We start from the raw sequence: 17,923 nt of genomic DNA, 5'->3' as shown, positions 1-17,923 counted from the left end.
GGCTCTGAGTTCAGACCCCTGTTTATTGCTGTATATATCTATGTCCAGATATATATTACATAGATATATATGGACTATACATGCTATCTACAGATATTATATCTAGGTATGTATGTTTTTACCCCAAAGGAATAAATGAAAGTGTCTGTAATTATTTTTGTGTATGTGCGCTAGTACCACAGCTCGAACTCAGGGCCTTGAGCTCTCAGCTTTATCACTCGCTGCTGGCACTGTACTAGTTGAGCTATGCGAGGTAGAAAAGTCTGGGAAACAACATCTCCAATTAGCCAACAAAAGGCAAGACTCAAGTGTTAGAGGAAAAAAATTATCTACACAGGAAAGCAAAGATCTAGGTTAGGACTTAGATTTATGACCAAGATCAAGTTATCTTTGGTCACAAGTATATTCTAGCTTCTTCTTCTTGGGAAAACACCAAATGGCGGATGTCGCCGATGCAGCGGGAGGGCCTGGAGGCCCTGGGGGCCCAGGCTTGGGAGGCCGTGGCGGCTTCTGAGGAGGCTTCGGTAGCGGCCTTCAGGGTCTAGGTAGAGGCCGGGGTCGTGGCCGCGGGGCTCGTGGAGGCAAGGCCGAAGACAAGGAATGGATCCCCGTCACCAAACTAGGCCGCCTGGTTAAGGACAGATCAAGTCTTTGGAGGAAATCTATATTTTCTCCCTGCCCATCAAGGAGTATGAGATTATTGACTTTTTCCTGGGGGCATCCCTCAAGGATGAGGTGTTGAAGATCATGCCCGTGCAGAAGCAGACTCGAGCTGGCCAACGCACCAGGTTCAAGTCATTTGTAGCCATTGGTGACTACAATGGCCATGTGGGTTTGGGTGTTAAGTGCTCCAAGGAGGTTGCCACTGCCATCCGAGGAGCCATCATCCTGGCGAAGCTCTCCATTGTCCCTGTGCGGAGAGGCTACTGGGGGAACAAGATTGGAAAGCCTCACACCGTACCGTGCAAGGTGACAGGCCGTTGTGGATCTGTGCTGGTGTGCCTCATCCCCGCCCCCAGAGGCACTGGGATTGTTTCAGCTCCTGTCCCCAAGAAGCTGTTGATGATGGCTGGTATTGATGACTGCTACACCTCAGCCAGGGGCTGTACTGCTACTTTGGCCTACTTTGCCAAGGCCACTTTTGATACCATCTCCAAGACCTACAGTTACTGACCCCTGATCTCTGGAAAGAGACCGTGTTCACCAAATCTCCTTATCAGGAATTCACTGACCATCTTGTGACAACCCACACCAGAGTCTCCGTGAAGAGGACCCAGGCTCCAGCTGTGGCTACAACATAGGATTTTTATACAAGAACAATAAAGTGAATCAAGCCTGTTAAAAAAAAACAAGTATATTCTAATATTATGTAGTGGCCACAAAAGCTTAATAATCTTAAACTTAAAAGAGCCATGAAGCCTACAATATAAAAAGCCTGTATTTGTTCATATCTAGTATTCAGGTTTGAAAAAACGCGTTTTAAAATAACTTGGTAATTAGAATTGTATTAATAGAATGATATAAGAAATAATTAGATTTGGACAACTTAACAGTTGCAAGAGCCAAGTGTATTGTAAGCTAAAAGGGAATAAGGATGCAAGATAGCTATGTTCATATTTAAATATCCATCATGTTGAACAGAATATGTTTTGCATTATTCTAATGTTGCTAGGAAGTAATATACTGAAAAAGAAATTTCTTTTTCCATTATTTTTCTTTTTGGTGAGTAAAAAATAAATTTGTTTCTTTATATGTTAAAAGTATTTGTTATAAAATTCTCAAAAACTATGTGTTGAAGAAAATAAGGGTTCCTCCATTGTCTCATCAGCCAGAGAGAACCACTGTCTCCAGGCTTAGCTGTCTAATTTGTGGGATCCACTGTAAAATGAAAATGAAAGACTCCTTCAAACAATAAGAATTCTCAAGACATTGACTACCGAACATTAAACACAAACACAAGCCAAGGGCTGTGGCTCAAGTAGTAGAGTGCTCGCCTTGAGCAAAAAGAAGCCAGGGACAGTGCTCAGGCCCTGAGTTGAACAGGACTGGCAAAAAAAACAACACAAAGCCCTATGTATAAGTCATAATAAGCCTTAGAAGCTGGAACTAATGTTGCGTTATATAAATCCTTCCATATATGCAATAGGCTGCCTAAGAAATAAACTCAAAGCAAGACTGTCTTTTATGTCATTACAAAGAGGATGAATATGCTAGAGGGTGAATTACATGACCAGTTAGGGTATTTTTCATTTCCGATGCCTATAGTTTTGTGGCCAAAAAGAATTGGTTCATAAACAGTAGTTATTATCCATGGAAGTACTTATTTTTGTTATCTTCCCATGCCATTTAATTTTTTTTCCTCTTCAATTATGGTGGTGACTTTCCTTAGAAAGCTGGGCATTACTTGTATGGCAGGTTGCTATCCAAACCCCATAGACCTTTACTAGGATCTGGAACATTGGTATCTTAGTTTTAGTCATCCAGAGGATGGTTTGAATTTATAGGCTACATCATGGACTTGACTATTCAGACTATTAGATGATAAACCTCTGTGTACATAGAAAAGCAATCTAAAGTTGTCTGCTTATTTTCTTGTACATTTAGAACCCAGATAATTGGTACATATTAATTCCTGAGTGAATTGCAGGGACTTGATCACAGCTTAATAAGCTGAAAGAGTTCCCCCAAGTGACTGGAAATGTATTCTAGTGCTAGCTTCCAAATTATTTGTTGCATAGTTTTATATTAACTACCTAATTTCGGGCCCATATAAAAATTTAAAATTTTCTCTTGTACACAATATAGGACACTTAAAACCTTGTGACTGTTTTTGTTATGTCACTTAGAAATAGTTCTGTGGCTGCTCCTTTCCTCTCTGCCTCTTGACATGTCCACATTGTCAGTGTTGTATTTCAGCTGAGCCAAACTTTACTCCCTTTTTCTTTCTTCCATTTTCTATTCACTACTTTTTATAGCGTATGCTAATAAATAAATAGAATTTAAGCTAGTTTCATTAAAAAATCTAAGGCTTTTTATTGCAAATTTGATTTTTTTCTTTTGAAACCTTTTTGAGAATGTAAGCTCCTGGTAGATAAATGGCATCAAATCTAACAGCCAAAACTTCTTTTTGTTTTGGCTGGTCCTGGAGCTTGAACCCTGGGCCTAGGTGCTGTTCCTAAGCTCATTATGCTCAAGGCTAGCACTCCACTTCTGGCTTTTTCTGTGATTGATTGGAGATAAGAATCTCATGACTCACAGACTTTCTTTCTGGGGCTGGCTTTAAGCCACAATTTTCAGATCTCAGCAATAATACAGATGTGAGCCACTGGCACTCCTCCAGACTGTCCTGTTTTTTTAATAAACACTTTCATTTGAAGTTCTAATTCCTTTATTTTGACCACTTTGTTACTATCTATCTATATATGTATGTATATACACACACACGTATATTGATGCCATTTGTCAACCTGAATGTAATTACTTCCTTTGGTTGCCTTTCTGCTACTACTCTTTTTATCTTTCATTTGAATGTTTTCATTCTCCTGTCTTCGAAATGAAAATACTTTCCTTTTGTTCATGCTTAGATTATATTGCCCTTAAGACATCAATACATGTTCAGTGCCTACTTTCTTTATCCTTGATCAGATCTCTCACTGTGCTTCAGTGCTAAAAGACATAGAAATATTTTTCCTTTCATCCCTAAATCCTCCAGTGATTCCCTCGTTGCTAGTTAAGTGTAATCACTTCCTCCTCTCCTGATTTTCAATTCCATTCTCTTTCCTAGTACCTCCTATTCCATAATGTTTGTTTGGGTTTTCTGGTTTCTTTTTTTCTTTTGGTAGGCAGTACTAGAGATTGAACCCAAGGCCTTAGGCATGCAAGACACAGGTGCACTACCACTTTGACCATATTGTCAACTCCTTTTGTGTTTTTTCCCCAGTATATAAGACTCACACTTGCTTGTCTTGCATGCTCAGCTTCCCTGATTGGCTAGCACGCTTCCATTTAAGCCATAAATGCAGCTTTTTTTGCTGGTCATTTTGGAAATGGACTCACACAGCTTTCCTACCCTGTCTTACTTCAAACTGTAGTCCTCCAGTATTTAGGATTACTGGTGTAATGCACCATCACCTGACTTTTTTGTGTCTTGGATATTTGTTTGGGCTAGGCTCTCACTAACTTATCCAGACTGGCCTCAAACTCAGTGGTCTTCCTTCCTCCACATCTCTAGTAACTAAGATTACAGGCAAGGGCCACTGCTTCTGGCCTTGGTTTCTACTTTATAACAAAATCTTCAGTTTGCAGCCTTTTTGTTCTTCTGTTGTGCTAGGGATTAAACCCAGGATCTTGCACTTTAGGTGAACCATTTTTATAATAGATGCCAAGTGATTTCTTCCCTTTCTGTCTGTTATTGCCAAAGTCGTCTTTTGTGATACTTTCAAATATAGTGTTTCAGATATAATGCTTCAGATTTATTTTCAAATATATTTCAGATATAATGTTGCATTTGTACACCCTGTTTTTACTTTTTGTGTGTATGCCCATCCTGGGGCTTGAATGCAGGCAGGGTCAAGCCATTGTCCTTGAGCTTTTGTGCTCAAGGCTAGCACTCTATCATTGGAGATAAGAGTCTCATGGACTTTCCTGCCTAGCTGGCCTGGCTTCAAACTGTGATCCTCAGATCTCATCCCTCCTGAGTAGCTAGGATTACGGCTGTTTTTCCTTCTCTCTTTTTTTTTTTCTTTTTGCGCTGTCCTGGGCTTTGAACTCAGGGCCTGAGCACTGTCCCTGGCTTCTCTTTGCTCAAGGTTAGCACTGCCACTTGAGCCACAGCGCCACTTCTGGCCGTTTTCTATATAAGTGGTGCTGGGGAATCGAACCCAGTGCTTCATGTATACAAGTCAAGCACTTGCCACTAGGCCATATTCCCAGCCCCTGTTTTTTTTAAATCTGTTCTTATGTCTACTATCCCACCTTGTTTTCAGCCAATCAAGTTTCCCTTTATCTCTCTCTTTTTTTATCTCTCCCTTTATCTCTTTAATTTCTACCAACTTATTGCCTTGTATGTTTATAATAATTTCATACCTCACTTCTACCAGACTTATATTCTCATTCAAAGCTTACTTGAAATATTAATTCCTTTCAAGTGGGTAAGGATGAGGAAAAAGCTAAACTTCCCATTTATAATTGATTGTAATTTTTCATGTATATTAAAGGGAAATACTCAAAAATAAAAAACAATGCTCAACCAATCAAAGTGTCTGGAAACTGTAAGTAGATTTTTGTAGGACAGCCATTCCGTTGAAATGCAAACCTGTGTTGAAACTTTAGAATCCAAATTCATAGGTAGAAAGCATAGCTGTTGTCCTTAGAGCCCTAGTAATCTACATAAGAAAACACAAATATTGTACATGGAAGGTGATTTTAATAACCACCCTAATAAGCAAATGCTAGATTGTGTCATATAAAACTTGTGTAGAATAAGTATTCAAAGAACAGGGAAAACATTGCCTGGGATTGCCAGTAAAGATTTCATAGAAGTGTGACTTGAAGAAAATATAAAATGAAGCTGGCCACCGATGGCTCACACCTGTAATCCTAGCTACTCAAGAGACTGAGATCTGAGGATCACAGTTCAAAGCAAGCCCCAGCAGGAAAGTCTGTGATACTCTTGTCTCCAGTTAACCACCAGAAAACCAGAAGTAGAGCTGTGGCTCAGGTGGTAGAGCATAGCATTGAGGGGGAAAACAATCAAAGACAACACCCAGGCCCTGAGTTGCAGCCACAGAACTGGCACAGGCGCGCGCACACACACACACAGAGAAGAGAGAGAAAAGAAATATAAAATGTAGATTATCTGAACTGGGCTATAAGACTTTTGTTAGCATTTCTCGGTGAAAAAAAATAATTGGCAAAAACAGTAAGTGAGAAATTAGCTAGTTGCTTAAGAAAACAGCAAACTTTGTTGTAGGAAGTAGTGGAAAATCTAACCAGATAATTAAAGTGGAAGTAATTGAACAAGTGCTCAGATTCCATATTGAGGAAATAAGGATTTTTTTAACCACCTTTTTGTGCCAGTCCTGGGGCTTGAATTCAGGGCCTGGGCTCTGAGAGCTTTAGTGCTCAAAACTAGTGCTTTACCACTTGAACCACAGCTCCTCTTCCAGATTTTTCTGGTGGTTAATTGGAGATGAGTTACTTTCCTTGTCCAGATTGGCTTTGAAACATGATCCTCAGATCTTAGCCTCATGAAGTAGCTATGATTACAAGTGTGAGACACAAGTAACCAGCTTAAGAAAAACTTGTACTAAAGCATTCTTATTAATGATGATTTTTTATCTTATTTCGATATCTTGTTGTTTTAAATAGCAGCATGACATATTTATTCTCTTTAATCAGAAAAATAATCTCTGAGTACCTGGATGGAGGATTCAGGTCTCAGAGTTGCCCTGATTGGGGAATTAGGCTGCACTGTCTGGGGTAGATTTTCTTACAAAGTAAGAGAATTAATAATATTGAATGTTTTGCTGTGTGCTAAACATTGTTTTAGTTATTTATATGTGTTTGCTCATTTGATGTTTACCACAACCGTTTGTGATAGGTTCTGTTTTAAGTTGTTTTACTGATGAGGATGCAGAAATGATAATAAGTACACACAAACTGAAAACAAGTGCCCAGCCAAATTGAGATGCAGGTACTCTCTGGCACAACATTCTACACATCCTTTTTATGTTTGCCTGATGGTTCCAAGGGCCTCAAGCTCTTTCTTGGCTTTCTTGCTCATGACTGTCATTCTTTCACTTGACTCGTGCCCGATTTTTGCTGGTTAATTGGAGAGTTTTAAAGGCTTTTCTGCCTAGGCTAGCTCTGTTCTCCAGATCTCAGCCTCCTAAGTAGCTAGTTTCAAAGGCATGAGCCACCAACACCCAGCAGATTCTCTATTCTTATCTATTATATACACTGTTATCTTATGGAAGTATATAAGTACTACAAATGCATTGTAAGATTTGGGTACTTCAACATGACTTTATTGGAAGATGATTTTCCCAAATACTACTCACTCTAAATATGATAATCTCTATCTCAATTATGTATTTTGCTTTAAGAAAAAAACCAGTGGCTAAAATAGAACAAGGAAATTTACTGAAATTATTTTGTGAAAGGAAAGTGATAGAGGGGGTGAGATTGATTGGAATATATTGTAAGTTTGTGGGAATGTTACAATGAAACTGTTTAATGTAATCTTAAAAATGTCCCAAAAAAGAAAGACAAAAATGTGTCTCAAGACTCAGGCTATACATTTTTTAAAAGAAGTCAATTTTTCATATGTAATGATTCACCCATCTTTTTATTATAATAGGTCTTCTGGTTGGGACACTTGATTCAGTCTTAGACTCTACTGCTAAAGTAGCTCCATTTCGCATCCTACACCAGACACCAGATTCTCAAGTTTACTTGTCAATTGCATGTGGTAAGTATGATTTTGAAAGTACAAATACAATACAAAGACAATAAGCATAACACAGTGAATATTTAAATTTAGTTTTATTACTTGTTATGAGATTTAGAAGTGAGTTAAATGTGTGACTCTAGGAGTATAGCAAAACCTCTATTTAAGAAGCATTACAGATTATTGGGAATTTAATATCCATTGGTACAAGAGACCTGAAGCATGTGGTCCAGCAGTGCTGATTCTGGGCTAACTTTGAGCCCCAAATTTAAAGGTTGTTCCTGAAGAGGAATAAGCCTGAAACTGATTACTAGCCTGTAACCTTAGCTATTCAGGAGGCTGGGATCTAGGGGGTAACAATTTGAAGCCAGCTTGAGCAGCAGAATCGCTGAGGCTCTTTAGCTCCAAAATAACTACCCAAAAGCAAGGCTTTGGCATGGCTCAAGTGGTAGAGTACCAGCTGAGCACACAGGGCAAGTAAGAGCATGAGGCCCTCAGTCTAAGCCATAATACTGTAAAAAAAATTAACTTTGAAAATTCAGATGCCTATTTTCTTACAAAAGCATTGTATCCCTCAAATATGAAATGATGTTTTATACTATGCATTTATACTAAGGTGCTTCAGCCACATGTACATTATGGATAGGAAAGGAATTAGAATAATTCTTCCTAGTAAAGCAAGTCAAGGTAAAAATTTTAAGCCCACACATATTCCATACATCTGAACATATAGCATGCAATTAACTTTTAGGATATGTGGCTTTTTGTTCTTTCACCTAAATTTCTTTTGCTGGGGACTCTTTTCTCCTGACTCTTTTCAATAAAATGCCATTTAAACTAAGTGAAAGTGAAATTGGAAAATTCTGTAACGTCAACTCTAAATCTGGTTAGTCAAAATTACGTAGAAGAAACATGTCCTTTCTGCTTTAAAAAAGTAAAGAATTATTATATAAATCATTCTTCCAGATGAAACTTATTTTAAAAAATAAGGTAGTTACCTGCAAATGTACTTGTTTATTAAGCCAAATGGATAAAAATAATGATCTTAAGATTTCTTCATAGCTTTTATTCATGCTGCATTAAGGAAAGCTTTTACTTTTAGTATGGTGACTTTAGAAATATGAACAAAATTCTAAGTGAATGGGAGCTAGGCAATTTTTGTATTGTTATTTCTTTTCAATGATGTTTACATAATTTGCAATTCTGAGAAGATCTTAAAAGCATATGAGGGGCTGGGCATGGTGACACATCCCTGTGACTCAGAAGGTAGAGACAGCAGAATAATGAGTTTAAGATCCGCCCAGGCAAAGTTAGGGAGAACTTATTTCAAAAGGGTTAGGGCATGGCTCAGTTGGCAAAGTGCTTGCCTAACAAGCAATAGGCCCTGGGTTCAATCCTTTTGTACTGCCAAAAACAATACAATACCTAGTATAGAAGATATTCTTTAAATCAAAGCAACCTAGAAATAATAATATTTAATCTGATTGTCAAAAGTTGATTGGCTACAGTGGAAATTCACTTATACGTAACATGTATGCCATCTTCAGCCACACAGATTTTAGACTGGATGGTAGTTGAAGAGCAAGAACTGGAATATGTTTATGTATATTTTAGTACTGCACATGTTCTCATAAAAGATGAGACACCAGAGACTGTTACCTTGTTTTCAGAAGTTTATTTTTTCACAAGCTGAAATTCTTTTCTCCCCTTTTATTACATAATTTATTCTTTCTATAATGACATCTACAGATCATGCATATACAGGTGAATATGCATAATGGTTTTATTACTTTATGACCATCGAACCTGCAAGGGAAGGAGCATTTCATTTTTCAAAACTTAGCTTGTAGGGGCTGGGGATATAGCCTAGTGGCAAGAGTGCCTGCCTTGGATACACGAGGCCCTAGGTTCGATTCCCCAGCACCACATATACAGAAAACGGCCAGAAGCGGCGCTGTGGCTCAAGTGGCAGAGTGCTAGCCTTGAGCGGGAAGAAGCCAGGGACAGTGCTCAGGCCCTGAGTCCAAGGCCCAGGACTGGCAAAAAAAAAAAAAAAAAACAGCTTGTAAATATAAAGAGCAGTTTTGTGGAATTTTCTTTGAGACTTTCCTTCTCTTATGTTGTTAATTAGGAGGTAACAAAGAAGAAATAACCAAGCATTGGGAATGGTTGGAGCAAAATATCATGACAACTCTGTCTGTATTTGATTCAAATGAAGATATTACCAATTTTGTGCAAGGCAAGATAAGAGTAAGTGGCATGGAAGTCTTTTGTAAATGGACCAGTAATGTCTTTGGTTTACTTAAATAAGGATCAGAGGCTGCGTCAAAGGCTGTTCTTTTACTGGCACCTTTCAGAATTTGTAGAAACACGCCTCTGAATGGCAGAATTAGTTCTCATAAGAATTGTAAAGTCAGTTATTTGTCTCTTTTTCCCTTGTAAATGTTGTAGTTATATTTTCATTTCACTATCTCTTGAGTCTGGGGTTTGAATAAAACCGTGGTTCATTCAAAAGAAGATAGTTAACATTTATATTTGTGGTAGATCCTTCTAAAACATTAGAAAGAAATCTAGCATAAAACAAGAAAATTTCTCACAAGTGTGTATGTTCTACACACATATATACACATATACATATAACATATATACCTGTATAGATATGTGCAGTTGCATTTTATTGATTATTTAAAATTAAATATATATAATGTGTTTTTGTTGGTGATGATAAATTTTTGATTTTTTTTCTCCTTTAGGGATTAATTGCTGAGGAGGGAAAACAAAGTTTTGCAAAAGAAGATGATCCTGAGAAATTTCGAGAAGCTCTTTTAAAATTTGAAAAATCTTTTGGTTTACCAGAGCAGGAGAAATTAGTGACCTATTATTCATGCAGCTATTGGAAAGGACGAGTTCCTTGTCAGGGTTGGATCTATCTTAGTACCAACTTTCTAAGTTTCTATTCTTTTTTGCTGGGATCGGAAAGTAAGTGTTTTCTTTTTCTTATCATGGCTTTGGATTTGTTGTTTAACCTATCAATGCTAGTGGTAATACATTGTGTATAACATAATGGGATTGATATTAAAGATAAACTACATCTACAAAAGTTCATTTCATCTACAAAAATAAAACGGGTTCCTTAGCATAGGAAAACATTAGAATTGTGTAAAAAAACAAAAATACTCATATTGTAATCTGTCCTGTTCCCTTTTTACAAACTACCTACGTGCAGACAAATGTGATGGTACACACTTGTATTCCAGCTACTTGGGAGGCAGAGCAGGAGAATCTCAAGTACAAGGATAGCCCTGGCAAAGTTAGTGAGAACCTAGCTAAAAACAAAATACAAATAAAGGGTCAAGAGTATAGCTCAAGGGATGGAGTGCTTGCCAAGCATGCCCAAGGCCCTGGGTTTAGTCATGAGTATCACAAAAACATAAGATAAAATAATTTTTTCAGTCCATGTTTTAATTATTGTTTAAAATATGGCATATATATTAGTAGTCATTGTACCTATGTAATGACCCATATCACATTTTGTAGCCACAAAGAAGAATCAAACATCACCGTTTATAGCATTCACACATATGTATACTTTTCAATCAGTGATTATGCAATGTAATTAGATAGTTATATAAGCAAATAGACTTAAATATCAAATCAGAGTCAGGGTTTTTTGTTGTGTTTTGTTTTTGTGTCAGTCCTGGGGCTTGAATTCAGGGCCTGGGCACTGTCCTTTAGCTTTATCACTCAGGGCTGACACTTTGCCACTTAAGCCACACAGCTCCACTTCTGTACTTTTTGGTATTTGATTGGAAATAAGAGTTCAACATGCATTTTCTGACTTCGAGTTGGAATCCTTCTTGAATAGCTAGGTGTAAGCTACTAGTGCCTGGTCTAGAGTCAGTTTTAATTTTTTAAAATTATATCTGTTCTTAGAGTCATTTTAATTCTTAAAATTTATATCTGTTCTAAGGTCATTGCATATTTATAGTAATGCTTCTCATTTTAAACTAATCTGAAACCCTAACTTATTTTAGCTATTTAAAACATTTTACAAGTGGTTATTACTTTAAGAGATCTGATTTATGAACAGAAATCAATATTGAGAATTGAATCATGCTTACTTATTTGCAGTAAAACTTATTATCTCCTGGGATTCCATCTCAAAACTTGAGAAGACTTCAAATGTCCTCCTGACAGAGAGTATTCATGTGTGTTCCCAAGGAGAGAGTTACTACTTTTCAATGTTTTTACACATTAATGAAACATACCTTCTTATGGAGCAACTGGCAAATTATGCCATAAGGAGACTTTTCGATAAGGAAACATTTGAAAATGACCCAGTCCTTGATGATCCACTACAAATTACCAAAAGGTATTTAAAACTTAATATTTACTTCTTATAGTATTGTTTACTGTAAGGCAAGAGCATTGATCTCCACAGAAAGTTAACTGCTTTTTGTTAAAGGATAGTTTTTCTTTATTCATAGCACTTGAGTTTATTGAGAGCATTTCAAAATCTGTTCACTGTCTATGAGGTTTAATACAGAGAAATAAGTTTAACTAAATAAGTTTAGTTTGAAAATTATGATTTGAACATAAAGCTACACTATTATTTAAATAGTATTTTTTCCTGAGGTGCTTTTAGAAATAATGAGGTTTGTGTGTCTGTGTACTTTCTTCTGTAGATTTCTTAATAAATAGTCTAATTACAAGTCCAGAATTATCGAACATAATTATTTTAAAAAGTAATTTACAAATGGGCTGATGGTGTGGTTCATTGGTATGCCAGCCTTGCAAGTATGAAGCCCTGAGTTCAAACCCCTAGTACTACCAAAAATATAGTTAATTATAGATAGCATGATTTTTTTTAAGTCAATGGAGCTAGTGGATCATTCTGAAGTTTAAATATGGAGAACCTTTTAAACAAGTCATAATCTCTTAGAGCCATGGTTTTCTTACGTGTCATTTCTACCTCCGGGCACTAACAAGGAATGAGTGAAACAGGTGAAAGAACTTTGTAAAATGTAAACCCCTGGCAAGTGCTAACAGTAGGAAGTGACTACTACAAAGCATCTCACTAGCTAAGCATGGTGGTTCATGACTTCAATTCCAGCACTTGAGAGACATTGGCAGGAAGGTCCCAAGGTTGAGGCCATTCCTAGTCTCACAGGCTCGCTGTGTCTCAAAAATAAATAATAAATAAAGGAAGTATCAGTTATAGCTGCTGCTGTATTTACTTTGCTGAAAATGATTAAGAGCCCTTTAGGCTTATGCAGCACAGAGTTGGGTGAAAGGAACTTGCCAAAAGTGTGTGTTCCAGTCCTGGGCTTGAACTCAGGGCCTGATCACTGTCCCTGAGCTTCTTTTGTTTAAGGCTAGCACTCCACAACTTGAGCCAGACCACCACTTCTGACTTTTGTTATGGTAGTTTAGATAAGAGTCACAGACTTTCCTGCCTGGGCTGGCTTCCAACCACAATCCTCATCTCTCAGCCTCTTGTACATAGTTTTTGACAAGGACAATGAAGATATTTGCCTTAAGGGGAAATCAAAGAGGCACCTAAGCTGGAGTCCAGTGGATAGACCAGAACAAGTTTAGTGTGACTACTACATAGCCCTACCTAGTTGGGTGCACTTGTTTCTCTTGCCTGTTCCTAAACCATTCTAAAGTCCAGAGACTTAATGATTCTTTTGTGAGCCTGCCTTTCAGGAAATTAGATTAATAAGGTAAATTTTTGCATGCTATTTCCGAAATCAGGTTTCAGTGTACATGATTTATCAAATCAAGTAGAACTTTCCTAGGATTAAAAATCTAGTTCCTGTTACTTTATGGTTTAGTATTTGCTTTAGTTTCCTATTGACTGGCTGCCATAAAAAATCTTTTAGCCATTTTATATCCCTTAACGTATGCTCTAAAAGGACACCTACCTAATTACTCATTCCACTACTATATTTAAATAAGATAGTAAACAACACACACACACATCTTTTCTAGTAAATTATAAAGAAGTGACAGTCTTCCACATCATTATTTTCTAAAACGAGAATATTATTCTGCTTCTGTGCATTGTTTTTGCAAATGTGTAACACTTCTAGACGTTAAACAGTGTAGAAGTATTATAGCAGTAGTTTAATGTATCTTCATCTAAAAATTTTTTTTTTTTTTTTGGCCAGTCCTGGGCTTTGGACTCAGGGCCTGAGCACTGTCCCTGGCTTCTGGCCGTTTTCTGTATATGTGGTGCTGGGGAATCGAACCTAGGGCCTCGTGTATCCGAGGCAGGCACTCTTGCCACTAGGCTATATCCCCAGCCCCTAAAAATTTTAATAGATGAATTGAAAATATTTCACAAAATTCTGAGTGGAAATTGGTGCTAGTTACTCACACCTATAATCCTAGCTACTTAGGCTAAGGCTGGAGTATGGCAGTTTGAAGCCAGCCTGGACTAGTGAAATGGTAGACTGGAGGTGTGACTCAAGTAGTAGAGGACCAGCTGAGCCAGCAGGTTGAGCAAGAGTGTCAAGTCCTGAGTTCAAAGTTTAGTACTGACCCAAAAGAGAAAAATAAATTTAATGAAACTAAGTATAACATAATATTGTATTCTTAAATGAAAATTTGATGGACATTTTCTATTCACATAAGTGGACCATGATTTCCTTTTTATGGAATAACCCACCCAATTGCAACTTAAGTAAGGTAAAAACATGATTTTCCTCATCATTTTATTAGAGTTACTTTGAAAGACATGATAGTGTCACATATTCAAACAGTGTTTGCTAGAAGGATGAATTTAGTCTTAACTTAGTTGGATTTGAGTTAAAACTTGGATAATTTACTTAATCTCCCACTGTGCTACTTAGCACAGTGTTTAGTGCCAATAGAAATTGTGCTGTTAATATATTTCTGTATTTATGTGTTAATTAACAATCCTCCTTGTTAACTCCTGATTAACTTCTTTCCTATGCCCAGTATTTTGCAAATAGTACTGTTTTATTCTGCCTCTACTTTGGAAGTTTTTAAATATTCATTTAAATTTTTATCTAACTTAATTTTTTATTTATCTATCTATCTATCTATTTATTTATTTATTTATTTATTTTTGGCCAGTCCTGGGCCTTGGACTCAGCCTGAGCACTGTCCCTGGCTTCTTTATGCTCAAGGCAACCACCTTGCCACTTGAGCCACAGCGCCACTTCTGGCCATTTTCTGTATGTGTGGTGCTGGGGAATTGAACCCAGGGCTTCATGTATAGGAGACAAGCACTCTTGCCACTAGGCCATATCCCTAGCCCGTCTAGCTTAATTTTAATGTTCTATATAGACTGCTCTTCCTCCTTAAACTTCAATACAATTGTCTTCATTATTTTACTTTGAACTGGAAAACTATATCTGATAACCAGATGTAAATTACTACCTTTCAAGATTGGTTTTAGCCATAGTCACATAAAATAGTAGTCTTCAAGTTAATCATCTCTTAATAGCTCGCACTTTTGTGTATTTTAATCTATTAGTAAAATGAAGTTAGAAGAGTAACAAGCTGAGTTTGTTTGGAGTGTGTTTTTTTTCCACTTGAGAATTCATTGGAGAACATAGCATTTTGTGTTTAATCTGTGTATATTTAGATTAATCAGTATAGTCGTGTGTATACTTTAGAATTCATCATCTGAACCCATTCCTCCCCTTTTTTCTTTCCTACAGAGGCTTGGAAAATCGAGCTCACAGTGAGCAATTCAGTGCCCTTTTTAGGCTGCCCAAAGAAGAGACTTTGAAAGAAATACATGAATGTTTCTTATGGATTCCATTTACCCACCTCAATACTCAAGGGAAAATGTGCATTTCACAAAACTATATCTGCTTTAGTAGCCAGGATGGCAATCTTTGTAGTGTAATCATTCCATTACGAGAGGTAACATAAGTTTGGTTCATATCACTTTTCAGTCTGTAAAATAATTTAATTCTGTAAATTAATAAAAGCTTAATGTGCAGTATCCTTTTACAGATTTAAAATAATTTAAGTTTAGACTTATTCTTCCAGATAAAAAGACTGGCTTTTTAAAATACTATTTCCTTTTAGTAAATCTCTGTGGTCCTTACTAAAATTGAAATCAAAAGAAGAAAAAACTTTTCAAACCACACACAGTTTTAGAATGACATAAAATGAGCTTCCTCCTTCAGATATTTACACATGAATACAAAAATTTAGATGATCACATTTTATATTCTTGGTCAGAAAGAAAGGAATTGATAGCTTTTATGTAAATGAGATAAATTATCAGTACTCAACACTGAATATTTTGCATTTGTATTGGCAGTTTTAAATGGCACATGTTAAGCCTTATCCTTGAAAAGTGAAATCATTTTCACTTTAGTTAACTGGTGTCATAAGTACAACTAGTACCCAAATCTATTTCTTTATAATTCATACTACAGACAAAAACTTTTAGCCCCAAGAGTAAGTCAAACACATTGTGCTCAAAATGTCAGCTATAAGAGAAAACATGCTTCGTTTCTTTCTTTTCAATCCCCCCAGGTATTAGCTATAGATAAGACAGATGAGTCCACCAAATCTGTCATCATTAGCATCAAAGGAAAAAGAGCATTTCGCTTCAATGAAGTTAAAGAATATGAGCACCTGGTGACAAAACTCAGGCTCAAGTGTGGGACTTCTTCAACTCGACGTAATGTCAGTACTGAGGTAATTATATTGCAATCAAACCACTTCTTGAAAACTTGGTATTTAGTATGATCTGTTCTTTCAAAAGGAATTCATATGCATATTTTCCATTTTATAACTAATTTTTTGAAGATTACATTTTTTAAAAGATGTAGGGTGCTGGTTGTTCATGTCTGTGATCCTAGCTAGCTACTCAGCGGATTAAGATCCAGAGGATCATAGTATAAGGTCAGACTAGGCAAAAAAGTACACTAGACCTATCTTCAAAATAACACCAAAAAGCAGGGGTAGAGATATGTTTTAAGGGGGTAGAGTACCAGGTGAAGAAGTGAGAGGTCCTGAGCTCAAACCCCAATACCACCATAAAAAAGAAAGGCTAACCCTGAAGATACATATTTCTAGGTATCATCATACAGCAGAAGTGAGAATTAAGGACTTCATCCTTTTTAAGAACTTACAATGTAAGAAAAACAATTTGATTTTTCTACTACTATTGTTTTTATATTATACATTCCTTGTACATTCACATAACTTGGCTTTTAACAACTTCAGATGTGCTAGAGAATTCAACAAGGCCTTACTGCAAAAAAGTAGCCATTTTAAAGCAAACTGAATAGCATTTACTTAATATCTAACTAAGTCAGCCTTGCATTATCTGTCCCCAAGCAAAATAATGGCATATCCATTTACCAGCAAAATATTAGAGAGGGAAAATATTCATGGCAAAGAATGGTTAAGAACTTGATTCTCAATTTTATTATGTTCATAAAATTGGAGGCAGAATGAACTCAAAGAATTTTTTCAGTGTCCAGGAGGTCATGTTTTAATAGACTGGTAAAACTTTTAAATGAGGGGCTGGGGATATGGCCTAGTGGCAAGAGCGCTTGCCTCGTATACTCGAAGCCCTGGGTTCAATTCCCCGGCACCACATATACAGAAAATGGCCAGAAGTGGCGCTGTGACTCAAGTGGCAGAGTGCTAGCCTTGAGCAAAAAGAAGCCAGGGACAGTGCTCAGTCCCTGAGTCCAAGGCCCAGGACTGGCAAAAAAAACCAAAAAACTTTTAAATGATAACTGTTTACATTGAAGATTCAAAGAAAAGCCAATATTTGCTTGGCTGGTTCTGTTATTTTATTTGAAGTACAGAGTAAATTATTGTTCTAAAAATAATTGAATTTGGTTTTACTGGAGCAGTGATAAGACAATCTCTTTGATGAACCCCAATGCAGATAATCAATTTAAATCTTTATATTGGCCATCAAGAGGTTTTCTTGCCCAGCTTCGTCTTTCATTCTTTTTCTGTTATATAGCTAGAATATCCCGTAAGTTTGATCTGGGAATATGAGTAAAACCTGATGGGTTTTTGTAATTTCTCAATGCTCCAATATTATTGCATACATCAAATTTGTCATTTTCTTGTTTCAGTTTTGATTCCCTTTGTGTATTAGATTCAAAGTCCTACTTATCTTTCCTTTCCTTTTATTTATCTGCCTCTCCAAAACATGGAAAACTGGACTTTTCCATAAAAATTAGCAAGTGCCTCTTGTTGTTGATTATAGACAGGTAATTTGATAGGAGTTTGTTTCTTTAGATATATGTCAGAATTCTAAATTTTCTTGTTTTCTTTGGCTATTTTAAAACTTTTACTAAAGATATATACAAAATCCTAGTCGATATGCTAGTTTGCTTGGAAATGTATTTTAAAAAAATTTGTTTTGCCAGTCCTGGGGCTTGGACTCCGGGCCTGAGCACTGTCCCTGGCTTCCACTTCCACTTCCAGCCTTTTCTGTTTTTGTGGTACTGA

General features: G+C 36.8%; 1 protein-coding gene and 1 pseudogene across 1 annotated transcript in view; both read left to right on the top strand.

Annotated features, from left to right (window-relative positions):
- The window catches only part of Tbc1d8b (TBC1 domain family member 8B), a 60,938-nt gene that overhangs the window by 9,875 nt on the left and 33,140 nt on the right, over positions 1-17,923 (top strand). Inside the window, exons 2-7 of the mRNA XM_048336874.1 lie at positions 7,361-7,471; positions 9,582-9,700; positions 10,204-10,429; positions 11,582-11,822; positions 15,145-15,352; positions 15,977-16,141. Coding sequence (XP_048192831.1) covers positions 7,361-7,471; positions 9,582-9,700; positions 10,204-10,429; positions 11,582-11,822; positions 15,145-15,352; positions 15,977-16,141 — 1,070 coding nt within the window. The remainder of the gene's footprint in view (positions 1-7,360; positions 7,472-9,581; positions 9,701-10,203; positions 10,430-11,581; positions 11,823-15,144; positions 15,353-15,976; positions 16,142-17,923) is intronic.
- Positions 437-1,332, top strand: LOC125344250 (annotated as a pseudogene).

This window comes from Perognathus longimembris, chromosome 28, assembly GCF_023159225.1.
Source record: "Perognathus longimembris pacificus isolate PPM17 chromosome 28, ASM2315922v1, whole genome shotgun sequence".
NCBI lineage: Eukaryota > Metazoa > Chordata > Mammalia > Rodentia > Heteromyidae > Perognathus > Perognathus longimembris.
The sequence above is the reverse complement of the archived record's forward strand: the minus strand, read 5'-3'. Positions and strand labels throughout refer to the sequence as shown.